At 33.9% G+C, this 14,752-nt stretch overlaps 1 protein-coding gene across 1 annotated transcript in view; it reads right to left on the reverse strand.

Moving 5' to 3' along the window:
* Positions 1-553: 553 nt before the first annotated feature.
* LOC150106479 (Y+L amino acid transporter 2-like) overlaps positions 554-14,752 on the reverse strand; it is a 66,616-nt gene continuing 52,417 nt past the window's right edge. Inside the window, exons 8-11 of the mRNA XM_090393146.1 lie at positions 11,793-11,942; positions 6,328-6,412; positions 4,395-4,487; positions 554-1,630 (exon numbers count right to left, since the gene is read on the reverse strand). Of these exons, the coding sequence (XP_090249272.1) occupies positions 1,563-1,630; positions 4,395-4,487; positions 6,328-6,412; positions 11,793-11,942 (396 nt within the window). The 3' untranslated portion in view covers positions 554-1,562. The remainder of the gene's footprint in view (positions 1,631-4,394; positions 4,488-6,327; positions 6,413-11,792; positions 11,943-14,752) is intronic.

Genomic DNA, 14,752 nt, shown 5'->3' on the forward strand with positions numbered 1-14,752 from the left:
TGTCTGTATTTGTGTAATTTTTCTTTTCCATTTGTTACCATTTTTAGCACTGTTTGATTAGTTCCGATGCATGATTTGGTGACAGCTTTATCAATACTACCAGAGTGGAGTTGGAATGTTACAAGTGCCATGAATAATAATAATAATAATAATAATAATAATAATAATAATAATAATAAATTATTATTATTATTCGTGACTTTGAAGTTGATTCTTAGGATTATTAAAGATCAAGTTTCAGCATCCTCTGTTCGAAGCGCATTAACCTTATATTAACAAAAGCTTCGTTTAAGAAATTTTACGATCAAAATGATCAAGCCGACAAAAAATATAATAATAATAATAATAATAACTGACTTGTTTTCATATTTTCTTAGATATAACAACACTCACCTACCTTTACATTTTTAAGTTATTACGTGTAATGAGCGGAAACTGAACATCGGTTTGACAACTGCGCATGTAAAGTTTTCTTGTTACCGCTTTAAACATTCCTGAGTATGCGAAGAACGTCAAATTAAACATTATTTAAGATTAAAACAAAAACACAATATCCGGTAACCGAGTTTGTTACTTTATTGTGGACAAATTATCTTAGCTGTCACTTTTTATGCTTTCCTTGTCGTTAAAATAAAGGCATTACTGCTAATATCTACTTCGTCGTTAACGCTTACATTAATTATCCAGAAAAATGAGGTTGGTACGATATAAATATACATTTAGTTTCGAAATTATTTAACAGTCATGATCTTCCATTCAAATATATACACAACATATCATAAAGTGAAGCATATCCACAGACATATTCAAAATGCAACAACCATCTTTCTCTCCTCTATTCTCAACATGCAATCACAGTTCTAATAACAATAAAAAGACATTTTACATTGAATTTCCATCCTCGTTTTTCCTCTCTGTTTTGAATTAACTACAAAAATATATCGAAATCTATCTTTAAGGCAATGCAATAAAACTTCTAGGATTTGCAAAAAATGGAGACCACTCATGGCATTTCTCATCACAGCATTGTTTTTGCCTTTACTGGGGGGTTATGGTATGGAAATTTCCCCAGCTGGAAGTTTAATATTTGTTGTAAGGAAATCATTACCTAAAAAAATATACACTTGCCATTAATCACGCCAAAGTAACTTTTACGTAATCTTCATGGTCCAAAAAGTTGAAATAAAACTTGGTTTTAAGTCTATCCTGTCCATTAACTACTATCATAACTCTCCTTTACTATACGACACGAAATATTAATGTACTTCTGAAGCGTGTATATACATACATACATACACTGTACATAAAACCAACATTCAATACAGTTGAAGATAACAATTACTCAGAACCACCATTTTTTGTGGCACTTTCATTAAATCTACATCGCTCGTTCTTATTTCTTTCAAAACAGTCTATCTTGGATATACGAAGAACAATCACAACATTTATTTCGCAGTGAGTGTTCTTTGAAAAGAAATTCCTTCCCACCACCCACTTTGCAAAGAAATGTATTGTTGTATATGTTATCACTTATTCCAGATGAATGTCTCTAGTTTAACACTTCAGATGTCTTCAGGCTTTTCAGAAGGAACTACAAGCAGTAACTTCTGTAGGATGTGAGTAGAGGAATCTGGAAATTTTTAAAAAACGATAAAGAATTAGAAAAAATTCAGAGGATATAAAAGTCAAAGATAAAAATCAATTTATATAAAACTAACAATTTAACTTTGTAACACTGAATATATAGGCCGCATTCTGTGTCACAGACATTGCTTAATATGTTGAATTTCTGTGTGCTCATTTGGCTCTTCTGATGAAGCATAAAAGCAATCTTAGATTATATGCAAGAATAACCTTTTTTATGCAAGAATTGTCTTAGATTATTGCAGCAGTTGCTACTTAGCAAGATTCAAAGCATAGACAGTACTATTGTGTAGTTGCACAAGAATAACGGATGAAAACTATTTGAACACTTAAATAATAAATAAATAATGTGCTACTACATTTTATTGTCCAGAAGGAATAGTAGAGACCGTTTAACCCTAAATTTTCAAAACTGGCGTGGGGGAACCAACCTCCACTCTTAGCTAATCAGGTATAGGTAGCCTAAGACTATCAGCGATTTTAATTGACATCCCAGGAGGAGAGTATGGCAGCCAACTACCGCCATCTCTACTTCCTAACCCTAACATTACACACCGCTTGGAAAAAAGTCAATGGACGACATGGTGTGAGGAACAAACATCCACGGTACCCACCTTAATAAGATGCAGGACCTCATTTCCGCTGCGATGACTGCAGTAGTTCTATGGATTATATTTTCGACAATCATACGATAGCGATCAATGGGAATTTTTGACTATTCTTCCTGTAGGCATGCAATGAGGTCGATTGCTATTGTGGAAGGATATCCCTTGACATCACCCTATGCTCCAATTCATCTCACAGTTGTTCAATACGGTTGAGATCAGGTCTCTGTGGAGGACAGTCAAGTGTAGTGACTTTCATGTCCATAAACCATGCAGTTAAAGCAGCAGCCTTATGACACGGTGCATTGTCTTGTTGAAAGAAATAATGGTCAGTTTCATAGAAACGCCACAAAGTAGGAAGAAATCCTCATGGAGTTTGGTGTTCGTGACACCATAAACTGGGGTCCTAGGCCAAACTAGGAAATAACAGGACCATACAATCACACTGCCAACTCCGAATTTCATAGTTGGGGTTATGCACTCTGGTAAGAGACGTTCACTGAGAAACTACCACACCTTCACCAGTGCATCTGCTCGATAGAGGGTGTAGTGTGATTCCTCATTCCATGACACAGCTATCCAAGCTTCCATGTTCTTCATTCTCTTTGCATCATTAAAGGCGACGCTGCATGTTGGTTCAGTGTCATCCACAGTGGGTGGCACTTGCAGTTGACTCCCTGCGTTTCCATCTCAGTATGGTATCACTGATTGTTGACCTGGGATGGCCTAATTTTTCAACAATTTGCCAAACAGATAGGCCTGCAACTGACATCCTATTACAGCACCTCTTTCAAACTCCATCAGTTCCCTTCTTGCAGCCATTTCACCCGGACACAATTGCACTGACTTGGGAGCATCATCACCAGCTACAAATATGTGACTCGTTACGTGCCATGATGCACTTTGCCCATGGGGGTGTCCGTTGACTTCTTTCCAAGTAGTGTATATTATTGTCGAAATAATGTGAATTCTGCGGTCGATTTTCTTGAGTTGTTGGATGTAAAAAAAAAACAAAAAAAAAGTCTCTGAGAGAGAAAAATCTTAATTGTTCACGCCAGAGATCGCCTAACACGGGAACCAGTCGAACAAAGAATTAGAAAAAGGTTTAGAAAAACGTTTGCTAATTCTTTTCGTCGGCGACTAGATGTCATCGACTAAAAGAATTTTAACTGCAATTTGAATTGGAATGTGTTTACTTTAGAACACATTCCAATTTAAATTTAGTTTTGAAATGTTTCCTTAAAGTTTTCAAGTGTCTGGAGATGTCGAAGTTTTTTTATACGGATGAGCTTTTTCTGCTACTATAAAAAAAATAATATTTTCATTCCACTACATTCACAACTATGACAGCGATGTAGATAGACTTCATCATTATTATGACTGTTGGTTGTCTTTGTGAACTTTAATCAACATACATGTGATTGGCTTACTAACATTTCATATTTCTGCAGAAATAGGATCAGTAAGGAAAGTTGTTATGCGAATTAATAGGTGGAATAAAGTCTCCTCGTGTCAATCCACATTTACATCAAAAATGCGTGTCTCATTCAAGAGAGTAACGATCCGACACTTGATCTTCGTTGTAGTCGACTGACGATCAAAGAGATAATGACTCCGAAGAAAACCTAAAAGTTATTCTTCGCCCAACTCACGCCCTGGGAACTGTTTACACCAAAAGAAAGAAAACCTACAAATAATTTTCGTCACAGTAACTGACGTGAGATGTTTTCTGGTTCTTTTTTCTGAACACTGCAATAGCCTAGGTTTGATAGTGAGTGACCCGAGAGCACTATTTTTGAGTTGTTACTGTTAATGTTACGTTAGGAAGAGTCAGAAGTAGTTTTTCTATGGCTTCAGTGAAGTTGCTTTCACAGAGACGCATGCTAAGGTTTTAGAGTCGAATTTCCACCAGGACACACACACACACACACACATTAGAACCAGTGGGTATTTACTTATCTCTAGATAGACAACCTTAATTATAAATGCTTTGTTTTGCGAAGCGAAGTTTGAAATTCACATTCAAAATAAATAAATAAATAGAAACTAAATAAAATTTACAAATAAAAACAGAGATGAATTGGATTATTTTCCTATTTATGAATCTGAAGTATTTAATATTTATGCAAATGGCAAAAGTCTTACCTATGATATTTTGTATAGGCTTTGGTTTATCTTTCCAGAAGATAAATATGAAATAGACAGGCACTCCAGTAGCGATTATTAGGACTCCAAATCCTGTAAAATATAGTTCAAACAGTTTATGTTTAGTACACTTCAAAAAATAAAACATAGAAGAAAATCTCTAACAGATCCCTCAGTTCCATATATGTTAATATCTGGGAAGCCTATTCGATTGATGATGATAGAATGAAAACGTTCATATTTTTCAGAAGAAAGTAACAAATCATGGAATAGTAAATTTATCAATTGCATTCGTTTTTTGTTTGTGTATTTGGGAGCTGATTTATTGTCATTTATAACACATATTTGTTTTACCATTTCGCCAAATTTTGTCATAGAATTTCCGATTGAAACCAAAACTGATGTGACCAAAATTACACCAAAATTTAAAATCAAAATTACATGGTTATGGAGAAAACGGATCTAATACGCGCTTATGTATGTTACGAACAATATCTAAAAGAGATCTGACGCCAGATCTCTTTTAGATATTGTTACAATTTCTGAGTGAAAATAACATTTTAGAGGCGGGGAGGAACTTTATTGTAGTGTATTTTCCCTTGCAAAATAAATTAGTAGATTTCAAGAACAGGTTTACAGTTTTTCCATAGAAAACGTGTTGATAAAATAGTTATATCCGGTGTATTTGCGGCTCATTCATTACTGCTGTTGCTACAGAAAATATCTTCGAAAAAATTTGAAAATTCTCATTTGCCTGAATATAATTATTGGCTAAAAATATATCTTAATACTATCTCAATTTAAAATTAATATTATAAACTTTATCAGTCAATGTTAATTCTATTGACGGAAAGGTGTTGAAATTTCCGACTAATTTATATAAAATAAGTTTTGAAATGTCTGGTTCGATATTATTCTTTTAATTAAAGCAAGCGTTACATAAATGCATTCTTAACAAAAGACTAAATTCAGCATTGCGCAAAAAAACTTTGAAATTAATAATTATGAAATTCAGTGAATATGCCACATTCATCTTATGTGAAAAAGTCAAATGTTTCATTTAGAAATTATATAAGTGCCTTATAGGAAACAAACGGCAATTTTACTTGTGAGGCGTGATAAAAAAAATTTACTGCAAATATACAATAACAATATATCTATCTATATAAAAATATGAGATAATGTGCCATGTCAAATGTTCATGTAAGATGCTAAAAATGTAATATTTGCATTTGATGTTTTGTATTGAATATAAATATAATAAATATTAATAATATATGTCTATATTACGATTTTTTTTTCGAGGGGGGGGCAGTGAAATATTTTAATTTTTCCAAAGGGGGCCCTGACATCCAGAAGTTTGGGAAGCACTGGAATAGAATAATCTACTGGGTTCTTCGCCATTTTTTAAAGTTGTGACTTGAGTTGTTTAGTAGTAATGTCATGTCAAGTGTGTTGTTCTCTTCTGATTTCCATTGCTTTATATGAGACGTGGAGCACTAGCGTTCATTCTGTGTATGTGTGTATGTGTGGACAAGAATTTCTGACTTAAAACAGCACTGGTGTTGTTCTGCACCATCGTAAAACCCACGATCTTTCACCTTATGTCTTCCTCAGCGGCGGGATGCAAGACAGTACTGAGGAGAAGAACATTTCATGACATCATTACAGTTCAAAATATAAATAAGTCCTAACTTTTACTGTCAAGTTCAAAAATTATTGCAAATTGTTCCAATAATGGTACGATTTTCTCTACAAGCAGTAAGGAAGCATCAGGTAAATACTATTGTCTTCAAAAAAATAATACAATGCAAAATATTTTTTAGCACGCCTCCTATAATCCTTGAATAATGCAGTGAATCTCAATATGAACAATAAACAAATGAGAATTTTAAAAATTTTCTGTCGGTATGAAGGCGAATAATGCACTTACCTGTCCCGACAGGATCAGCAATCATTGGCACAACAGTGATAAATATAGAAGCCAGGATGTAGATGATGGGAAAAAATAGGTTCACCTGCAGGGTAAGACAAAAACCTTTACTATACTTTGTAATAACGTATTAAGTAGAGTAAAATTGTTTCAAACAATTCTAAACACCTTAATTGTTTAGATAAATCATAGGGTAAACTTTGTGTGTATTTGGATAACACTAAATATATAAAATACACACAGATTCAAATGGATTATTTAGAATATATATAGAAGACCATATATATCTTATAGACAGGTAGCTATATAAATACATCAACTGCAGATCCTCCTGGGAGATATTTATATTTTGCAGAGAAAATAATTGATTTTTAATTAGAAAAAATGAGTTCACCTGCGCCCGAGACCGGATAACTCAGCTAGAGTTTAAAACTTTCTTTTAGAAGATGAGATGGAGGTTCTTTCCTTGGCTTTTACTTTTATTCGTTATTTTTATCCTTTATTACTATACGATGAAGATGTTTCACTCAATTGGTAGGGTATAACTCATTATTGACTGAATTATACTGAAAAGCAAGAAACCGCAGCCAAAGAAGAACGATATTACAATTCTAAAAACGATCGTGATATTTGCAATAGCAAATATCACGGGAATTGAAGCATTCCACATCCTGGAGCGAAACGCTCCAAGGCGACAGTTCCATGTGCCTAGAGAGGGATTTTTTTACGTGAGAAAGTACAAGAATCAGGCGGTCTAATTGACAAATATAATGTAAAATGGCAGTTCCCTCATATCAGAATTCGTGATACGTTGGAGAGTGTCAGGGATGTGGTAGTCCTGTTATCTCATCAAAAACCAGCAGGAGAGTCACTATCTCAGCGCGTTGTGGTTGTTCCGAGAGAGAGAGAGAGAGAGAGAGAGAGATCAGGGGACAAGAGATACTCTTCAGTAAACGCCTTAGAGTATAATGAGCTGATGTCAATTAAGTTAACACATTCCGTTGATTTATCGTTTACTGATTTTTGAATCAATGGAATGTGTTAACTTAACTGCGAGTTCTCCCTGCAGGTATGAAGGGGTGAAACCACACGAGTATTGGTCGAAACATTCTTGGCAGAAGTAGCGAAATATTAAACACAAACTAAGAAATAATTATATGAACTTAATCTTTTTTCGTGTTAACACACACTCTTTGAGAATTTAGTAAAAATACAAACTACAAATAAACATCAGCAGAATTGAAGATAAGCACAATCAATGTATCAAACGGAAAATAAACGAAACTGGCAGAATAATTAATGAAGTACCACATCGACATAATTACGGGGGAAAAAACAAACGTAAGTAAGATTCTTCAAAATTATTTGCAAGGTGTTATAGTCGGGAGATAATAATTCAGAGAAAGGAAGAAGTATCTTTGGATATGAAGATATTTTACTAAAATAAAGAGCCAAAAGGCTTCATTTCAGCGATGCAAAATTATATAAATTAAGTGGATATTAAATCCAACATCATTTCAAAGCAATACAGAAACTATAAAAGTTTTTTGTGAAAAAAAAATTAGTTTCTGTATTCGGTTTTGATATGATGTTGGATTTAATATCCACTTAACTTATAGAAGATATTTTACATATCTGGAGTAATTATTTTCAAAGATTGTAAAATGAAACAAGTAGTGATTGTACACTGGTAGAAAATATTCAAGAAGAATGCAGTCGGGATTACATATCAATATTTGATATAGAAAAAAACCTGAAATTTGAAATAAAAGGAAGCTGGCCTAGACACTATTCGACCAGAATTGCAAATATGGAGATAAAAAGTTTTACAGCAGCTTCACTGCATAACTCAGAAGATCACTGGAGTAGAACTCATAGTACCCATTTACAAAAAGGGGGATAAAATGAATGTAAGAACTGCGATGAAATTTCTCTAGTGAGTGTTCCAAGTAAGATTTATGTAAACTTCAGAAGAAGCTAATAAAAATTGTGGAAGGGAAACGGAGAAGAACAAGTTGGATTCTAGCCGAATAAAGGTTGTCAGAATCCGATTTTCACTTTAAGTTCTGATCTAGAAAAGTATATGACAAAAGGCCCAAAGAAAAGTCTTCAAAATGCCACAATATGGTGTTAACGAGACAATACATTGAACAACACATAGTCTATTTTTGAGTCGTAAGTCAGTAGTTAAGAGTTGAGAAGGTACAGGAATTTGATCAAAGTTGAAGATATTAATCTCTGCTGTTTACTTTATGCAATCTATATACCCAAAACATCCAGTACAAATCTGTAAGATTCTTTAACTAAATTGAATAACTGCTGTGATAAATTTGGTGTGAAAATCAGCGATGAAAAGACAAAGATTAAGAAAATGGGCAGGAATATTGAAAACATCAGATGTATCATGAATACCTACAGAGCAAATAAAGCAATTGTGCTATTTAGTCGCTATTTTTAGTGAAGATGGCAAATTAAATATGGAAATAGACAACAAAATTAACAAAGCTGGCATGCTAGGAAGTCAGGTGAATAAATTTATGTGGAATGAGAGAGAAATTAGTTAAAACGCTAAACTAGTTATAAACAAGACAATACAAGCTAATTTTAATTGATGGATCTGGGAGGTGGGTTAGAAATAAAACACTAGGTTAAAAGCTATAAACCACAGATATGAAAGCTCTGAAAAGGATTAAAGGAGCGAACAGCTGGAAACAATTCCAGTATCATATCAAAACGAGGGATATTAGGAAAGAACTTGACACTGTTAGCCTTCAGGAATGTGTTAGCAGAGCTATCAGTTAAGCAGAATGGGAAAGGAAAGATTAGCAAAACAAGTGTTTTGCTAACTTTGCTAACAAGATGCCGGGAAAACGATCCAGAGAACAGCCAAACTTTCAATGGATTGATGCAGTTAGAAAGTTCCTTCGAACACCGAAATATAAGATCTGACATTATCGGGTTGCTGACGGAGGAAAAAACTTTCGATCGGAAGTTACTAACGGTGCAAACTTTTCATATAGTACTATCATAATATCCCGAATACTCATAAGGGTACATATCAGCAATTTGATGAAGATGATGACGATAAAAATAGAAAACGGTAATGAGTACGAATAGTTTGTAAGTTTTAATTGCTATGCACTTTAATGCACTGAAGAATATGGAAAACACAGAGGTATGAGAGATTAAACTTCAGTCTTGCTAGAGGATCAATCTAAATATCAAAAGAGACAAACTTTTACTTTGACCACTGTTTAGAATACAAAATAATTCCTTGGTTATACGAAAGCATTACATATATAATTTTAGATGTATAAACACTCTTTTTATATGCGTCTAGAAAACAGAATTGTTCTGAAGAGAAAATCTAATAAACATTGAAACCATTAATAGTCCACGGTTACGAAAAAACACCGAGATCAACTATCATAATAAAGCAATTCTTGTTTATGGCATGTCCAAACTCCTCCTGACGTATCGCATAAAATTATCATTAAGAAAAATAATAAGTAATATTTGGGAATCATCAGATAAGCATTTCACTGGGAAAAGAATAAACAGTTAATGACCTACAGTGGCTTCTTTGAAACAAAGTAATTTTTTTTATGTTGCTCCCACTCACGAAAGGTTATTTGCAAATCTAAAGTGCGTTTTTGTACCGTGGGTTTAGAATAAGGGTTTCTTTTTCATTTTTATCAATTTTATATATTTTTTGTATTTTTTTAAAAATTTATTTAAAGGAACTTTTTCGAGCCACTTCAGGTCTCCCATAAGCGGGTGGTGGTCTTACACCGGACGATGAAATTAATAATTCATTATTTTCGTAAAATTCATTATTTAATAGTAACTTCCTTGTTTTCTTCATATTTAAGTATCGGAGAGAGAGATAGAGAGAGAGAGAGAGAGAGACTAACATTCTTAAAGATTTGGAATAAATAAACAATATTGAAGTAAACTAATATTAGATATAAAAATCACGGCTGATCCACAATTATGCTCTGTATAATTAATTACTGTAATAGAATTCAAATACACGACGATAAGAAAAATGCATGCCTTCAGTTTCAGAATTTCAGTCATAATTTTTTTTTTTCATGTTGTGATGAATTATGACTGGAATTCTAAAACTGATTCATTTTCCATTATGCTTTTCTAGCTGTCTGATGCCGCTCAAAATACCGAGAATTAATTCGTATTCAAACTCATTTCATCGATGTCTAATATATAATCGTCAACAGATGTCGTCCTTGTAATTCAAATAAAACTAAAAAAGCGATATCACTTGTACGAATTATGAAAGAGAATGGAACAATATGATGGTGGGGGGGAGCAGAAACGAGAGTATTACAGTATAATAGACTTAGTCCACTGATATCGGGAGATGTATGTATTTTAAGTAATAAGTCAGTCACATACATATGTTACATTTCTATTCGTGCACAAAACCGTTGCTATCAAGATAATGTACCTATTATTCTTCCACTCCGGTTTTCAAGTGTCGGCTCGAACTCGGTGGGAGGAAGATGATTGTGATAAATTTCATCGCTCAACATGAGACCACTACTTGGCTTACTGGGGGGTCTGAAGTGGTTTTAAAAAGTTTTATGTTGGGTCTATAAAGCACGACTACAGGATTATCTGACATCCACGGTACCCTAATTCCCCTAACCTAATTCTTAACACTAAAACATATGACGCCATTATTGCCCTGGTATTGGCTTCAGATTTTCCAGCTGTCTTTCGCGCATAATTAAAACCCAAGTCACTTGGGATCAAGTTGTTATTAAGGATACGGAAACCATACTGGATGCGAGATTTCTATTTTCCTGGTCAGGGACACATATACAGATGCATCAAGTGGTATCCGAGGACTCTCCCCCTTGGGTTTTCTTATCATTAATGAGTGAATTAATCTTCACATGTTTTCCCCCTAAAGAATGATTTAATTCCGAGCATTTCCGACTCCACTGTTCAAATAATACCACAAATGGTTTTAAATCGCCTGAGTAGTTCACTGTAACGCGTCATTGTGTACAATACATTAACAATATAATAGCATATCGTTTCTTATTATTCTTGTATTTTTTTCTAATTACAAGTAAAAACATACTAGATAAATTTCATTTAAAATTAAAATATTTAGCATTATGATGATATCAAAACTGTACACCTTAATAATAATAATAATAATAATAATAATAATAATAATAATAATAATAATAATAATAATAATAATAATAATAATAAACCAGCAATCTACACTAAGAGAAATATTAATATATTTTATTTTCCATTATGCTTTGCTAGCTGTCCGATAGATGGCGCTCAAACTGTCGAGAATTATTTCTAGGATAAATATACGAATTTACTGTGCAGCTGTAAACAAAGAAGCAGATAAAGTGAATCAACTCATTTTTAAGTCTCGTTATTTATATATCTCAGATCATGGAGATTAGTTAGCTTACCTTAATAGGACGTGGAAGATCTGGCCGTTTCCACCTAAAATATGGTAAACATGCTACTGCCAGGCCTATCGCTAGCCACGTAGCGAACCCAACGTAGTTAATGAGGGCATAAATATCACTAGAGCACAAGTAGATGAGGGAAAGTAATGCCTACAAGGGAAGAAAAACAAAATCCAAAAGTAATTATCTTTGTATCAATATATATTATAGTTATCCACCATTTATTCCATTTCACGGAAATGTAATGAGTCTGTTATAATAAAAAATTATCAGTAAAATACTACAGAACGAATCCAGTTGCTTTACAAGCAACTGGATTCGTTGCTTTAGTCATAAGTGTCAACAATTATGACAGAAAAATATAACTTTATTAAGTAAACAAAGAATGGAATTTTTAAATGTCTTTATTATCATACTAGAAAGGAACATCATTCTTAAGAGATACAAAGTAATGAAAGAGATCGTGTTAATGATTATGATTTCCCGCATATTACCGAAACTACGAAACTATTTTAAGTTTAATGGGGAAAACTTTGTTTGCTTCTTGACATAAATTGATTTCGTCTTCTCTTTCACTGCATCTTTCAAATATGGGATAAAGGAAGTAATAGCCTTTTATTCTGAATTAGTCCATAAATATTTATTTGGAAATTAGATGAAATGTTTCAACAGGCCAATGAAGTGTTTATAGTATGATGCATTAGTACATTGGGCAGTCCAAGAAATTTGTATGTTTCATTAAACGCAAAATAAATATAATTTTACATAGTCCTAAAACCCTGATCAAGAGATCAAACATGGAACTTTTCAAGCCATTTCCAATAAGCTAGGGTGCTCTCATAAGTGGGTTAAATTTGTCTTCCACCTAAAGACAATCACAAAACATCCGTACCCGTACGGCAGGGATGTTTGGTTGGTTGAAGAGCTGGTACGTTAACCACTCTAACCTGGCTGGCATTTTTACATTGGATGTTGTAGGCATTCGATCGTCAAATGCATCAAGAAAAGGACTACATTTCACCTCGGTGCCAGATTGGTACAGCACTCCCCGCTGGTCTCCTCAATGTCCTCTACCTTGGCTCTACAGGAACATGGATCTACAAACATGTTTATCACCACGTGATAACCATATTTGTAGTAGTCACAAGATTATCATCATGTGATAATGTAGTATTGGAGCAGGAACATTCTCCAACCGTATCGATATCGATAATGCGGTTGGAGAATGTTTCTGATTACATGGTACGACCACAGAGAGAGCGAAATCGAGTTTAGATAGGACTCTTTTTCTCTGGTACACAATGGCATATGTAAGATAAGATAAACTTCAAGATAAGATCTAAAATCACAAACATATTATTGATTAGCAGAGTTGTTTACTTTTCTTACACACACACACACACACACACACACACACACACACACACACACACACACACACACACACACACACACACACACACACACACACACACTCGAATTCAGATTGCAGTACTGTGATTTCCCTCTAAGATTATGAAGTCATCTTTGTATATAAAAACCAAAACTTTTCTACCAACAAACACATATTATTAAGATAATTTAACGGCTTAGTAAATATTTGATGTCGTTGTCAATATGTACGGTGAACATCCACTTCAGATATTGAAATACTCCTAACAGATGTTTCAAAATCTTATCTCATTTCTTCAGATTTCATCGATTATCTGAACAGGGAAATTCTATATACACGTTCTGTATGTAGTTGTTAATGCTGACTTCAACGTGATCATCACTCTAAATTATAACATTTCAGCTGAGGAAGATGACATATGTTCTGTGTATTGAATTGAAGGAAGATTAGCAATCACTCCTTCATTTTAATTAACTTTCCGTGCGGTTAGCCTAGTGGCTTCGCAACCATATGCCTGGGGAAGGAGTGTCCTAGGTTCGATTCTCGTCGACGACGTGAGGAGCTTAAGGATCTTCCTCAGCCATAGCCAAGTTAGCCAGTCTTGGGCGTGGACAGCAGGGTTTTTCTCTCCAGTTTATCTGGGGTTTTTCATCCAGCAAGCAGGCAAACTCGCCTCGTGAACACACACGGATCTACAGTAATAAATACTTAACCTCCCATGAGGGGGCTCAACTCGTCCCACTAGGGACGGGGGGGAAGGAAACTCCATACGAATAAATAAATAAAATAAAAAATTCAATTATCTATCTGAATAATAGAAAATAATATACCAGCTACGGCACATTCAATAGCGCAATAAAAATAATAAAATACGGAATAAAACTTTTTTAAATAACGAAACCTGTGGTGAGATCATAATTAAAAGAAACACACGTTTCTTTTAATTATGAAACACACTTTTTAAACCGCAGAAATCTGGCCTCTCTCAACACGAAATTGAAAATCCAAACCATAGGATCCATTGGGAAAAGTCTAAACTTTTACATAGATCTTTATATAAACATGAACGTTTATACAAAGAAAGTTCTGAAGCCCTACTACACAGACCAAACTTAAACCGCAACACGACGTTCTTACTATTCCTAAAGTATGGGAAATTGTCATACAAAATTGTGTTAAATATATATATATATATATATATATATATATATATATATATATTATTGAAATTAGGATTTACTCGGGATGTCTACATTTATAAAATTAATTTAACTGACTAGAACCCAAGAAAGTATAACAAAAACCTTTAATAAATCACGACTAGTTTCATCGGTGCTCCGACTTCTTCAGGTGAGAAAGAAATAACATAAGACTTATAAAAATAACAAGGTAAAAAACATGGGCTTTCCAGCTTAATAAAAAGAAGTAGAATAGTAACAGTCATATTTGAATAGGTGACCGCGTGCTACCGTTGGCATGAGTTGAATATGTGCGACAGCTAATTTTAGAGCGCCAGTACTGGATTACTGCGCTATGGGAATCAGGCAAATTTTAGCTTAGATTGTTG

Source organism: Typopeltis vanoorti, chromosome 5, assembly GCF_054136105.1.
Source record: "Typopeltis vanoorti isolate ZY-2024b chromosome 5, IOZ_Tvanoo_1.0, whole genome shotgun sequence".
NCBI lineage: Eukaryota > Metazoa > Arthropoda > Arachnida > Uropygi > Thelyphonidae > Typopeltis > Typopeltis vanoorti.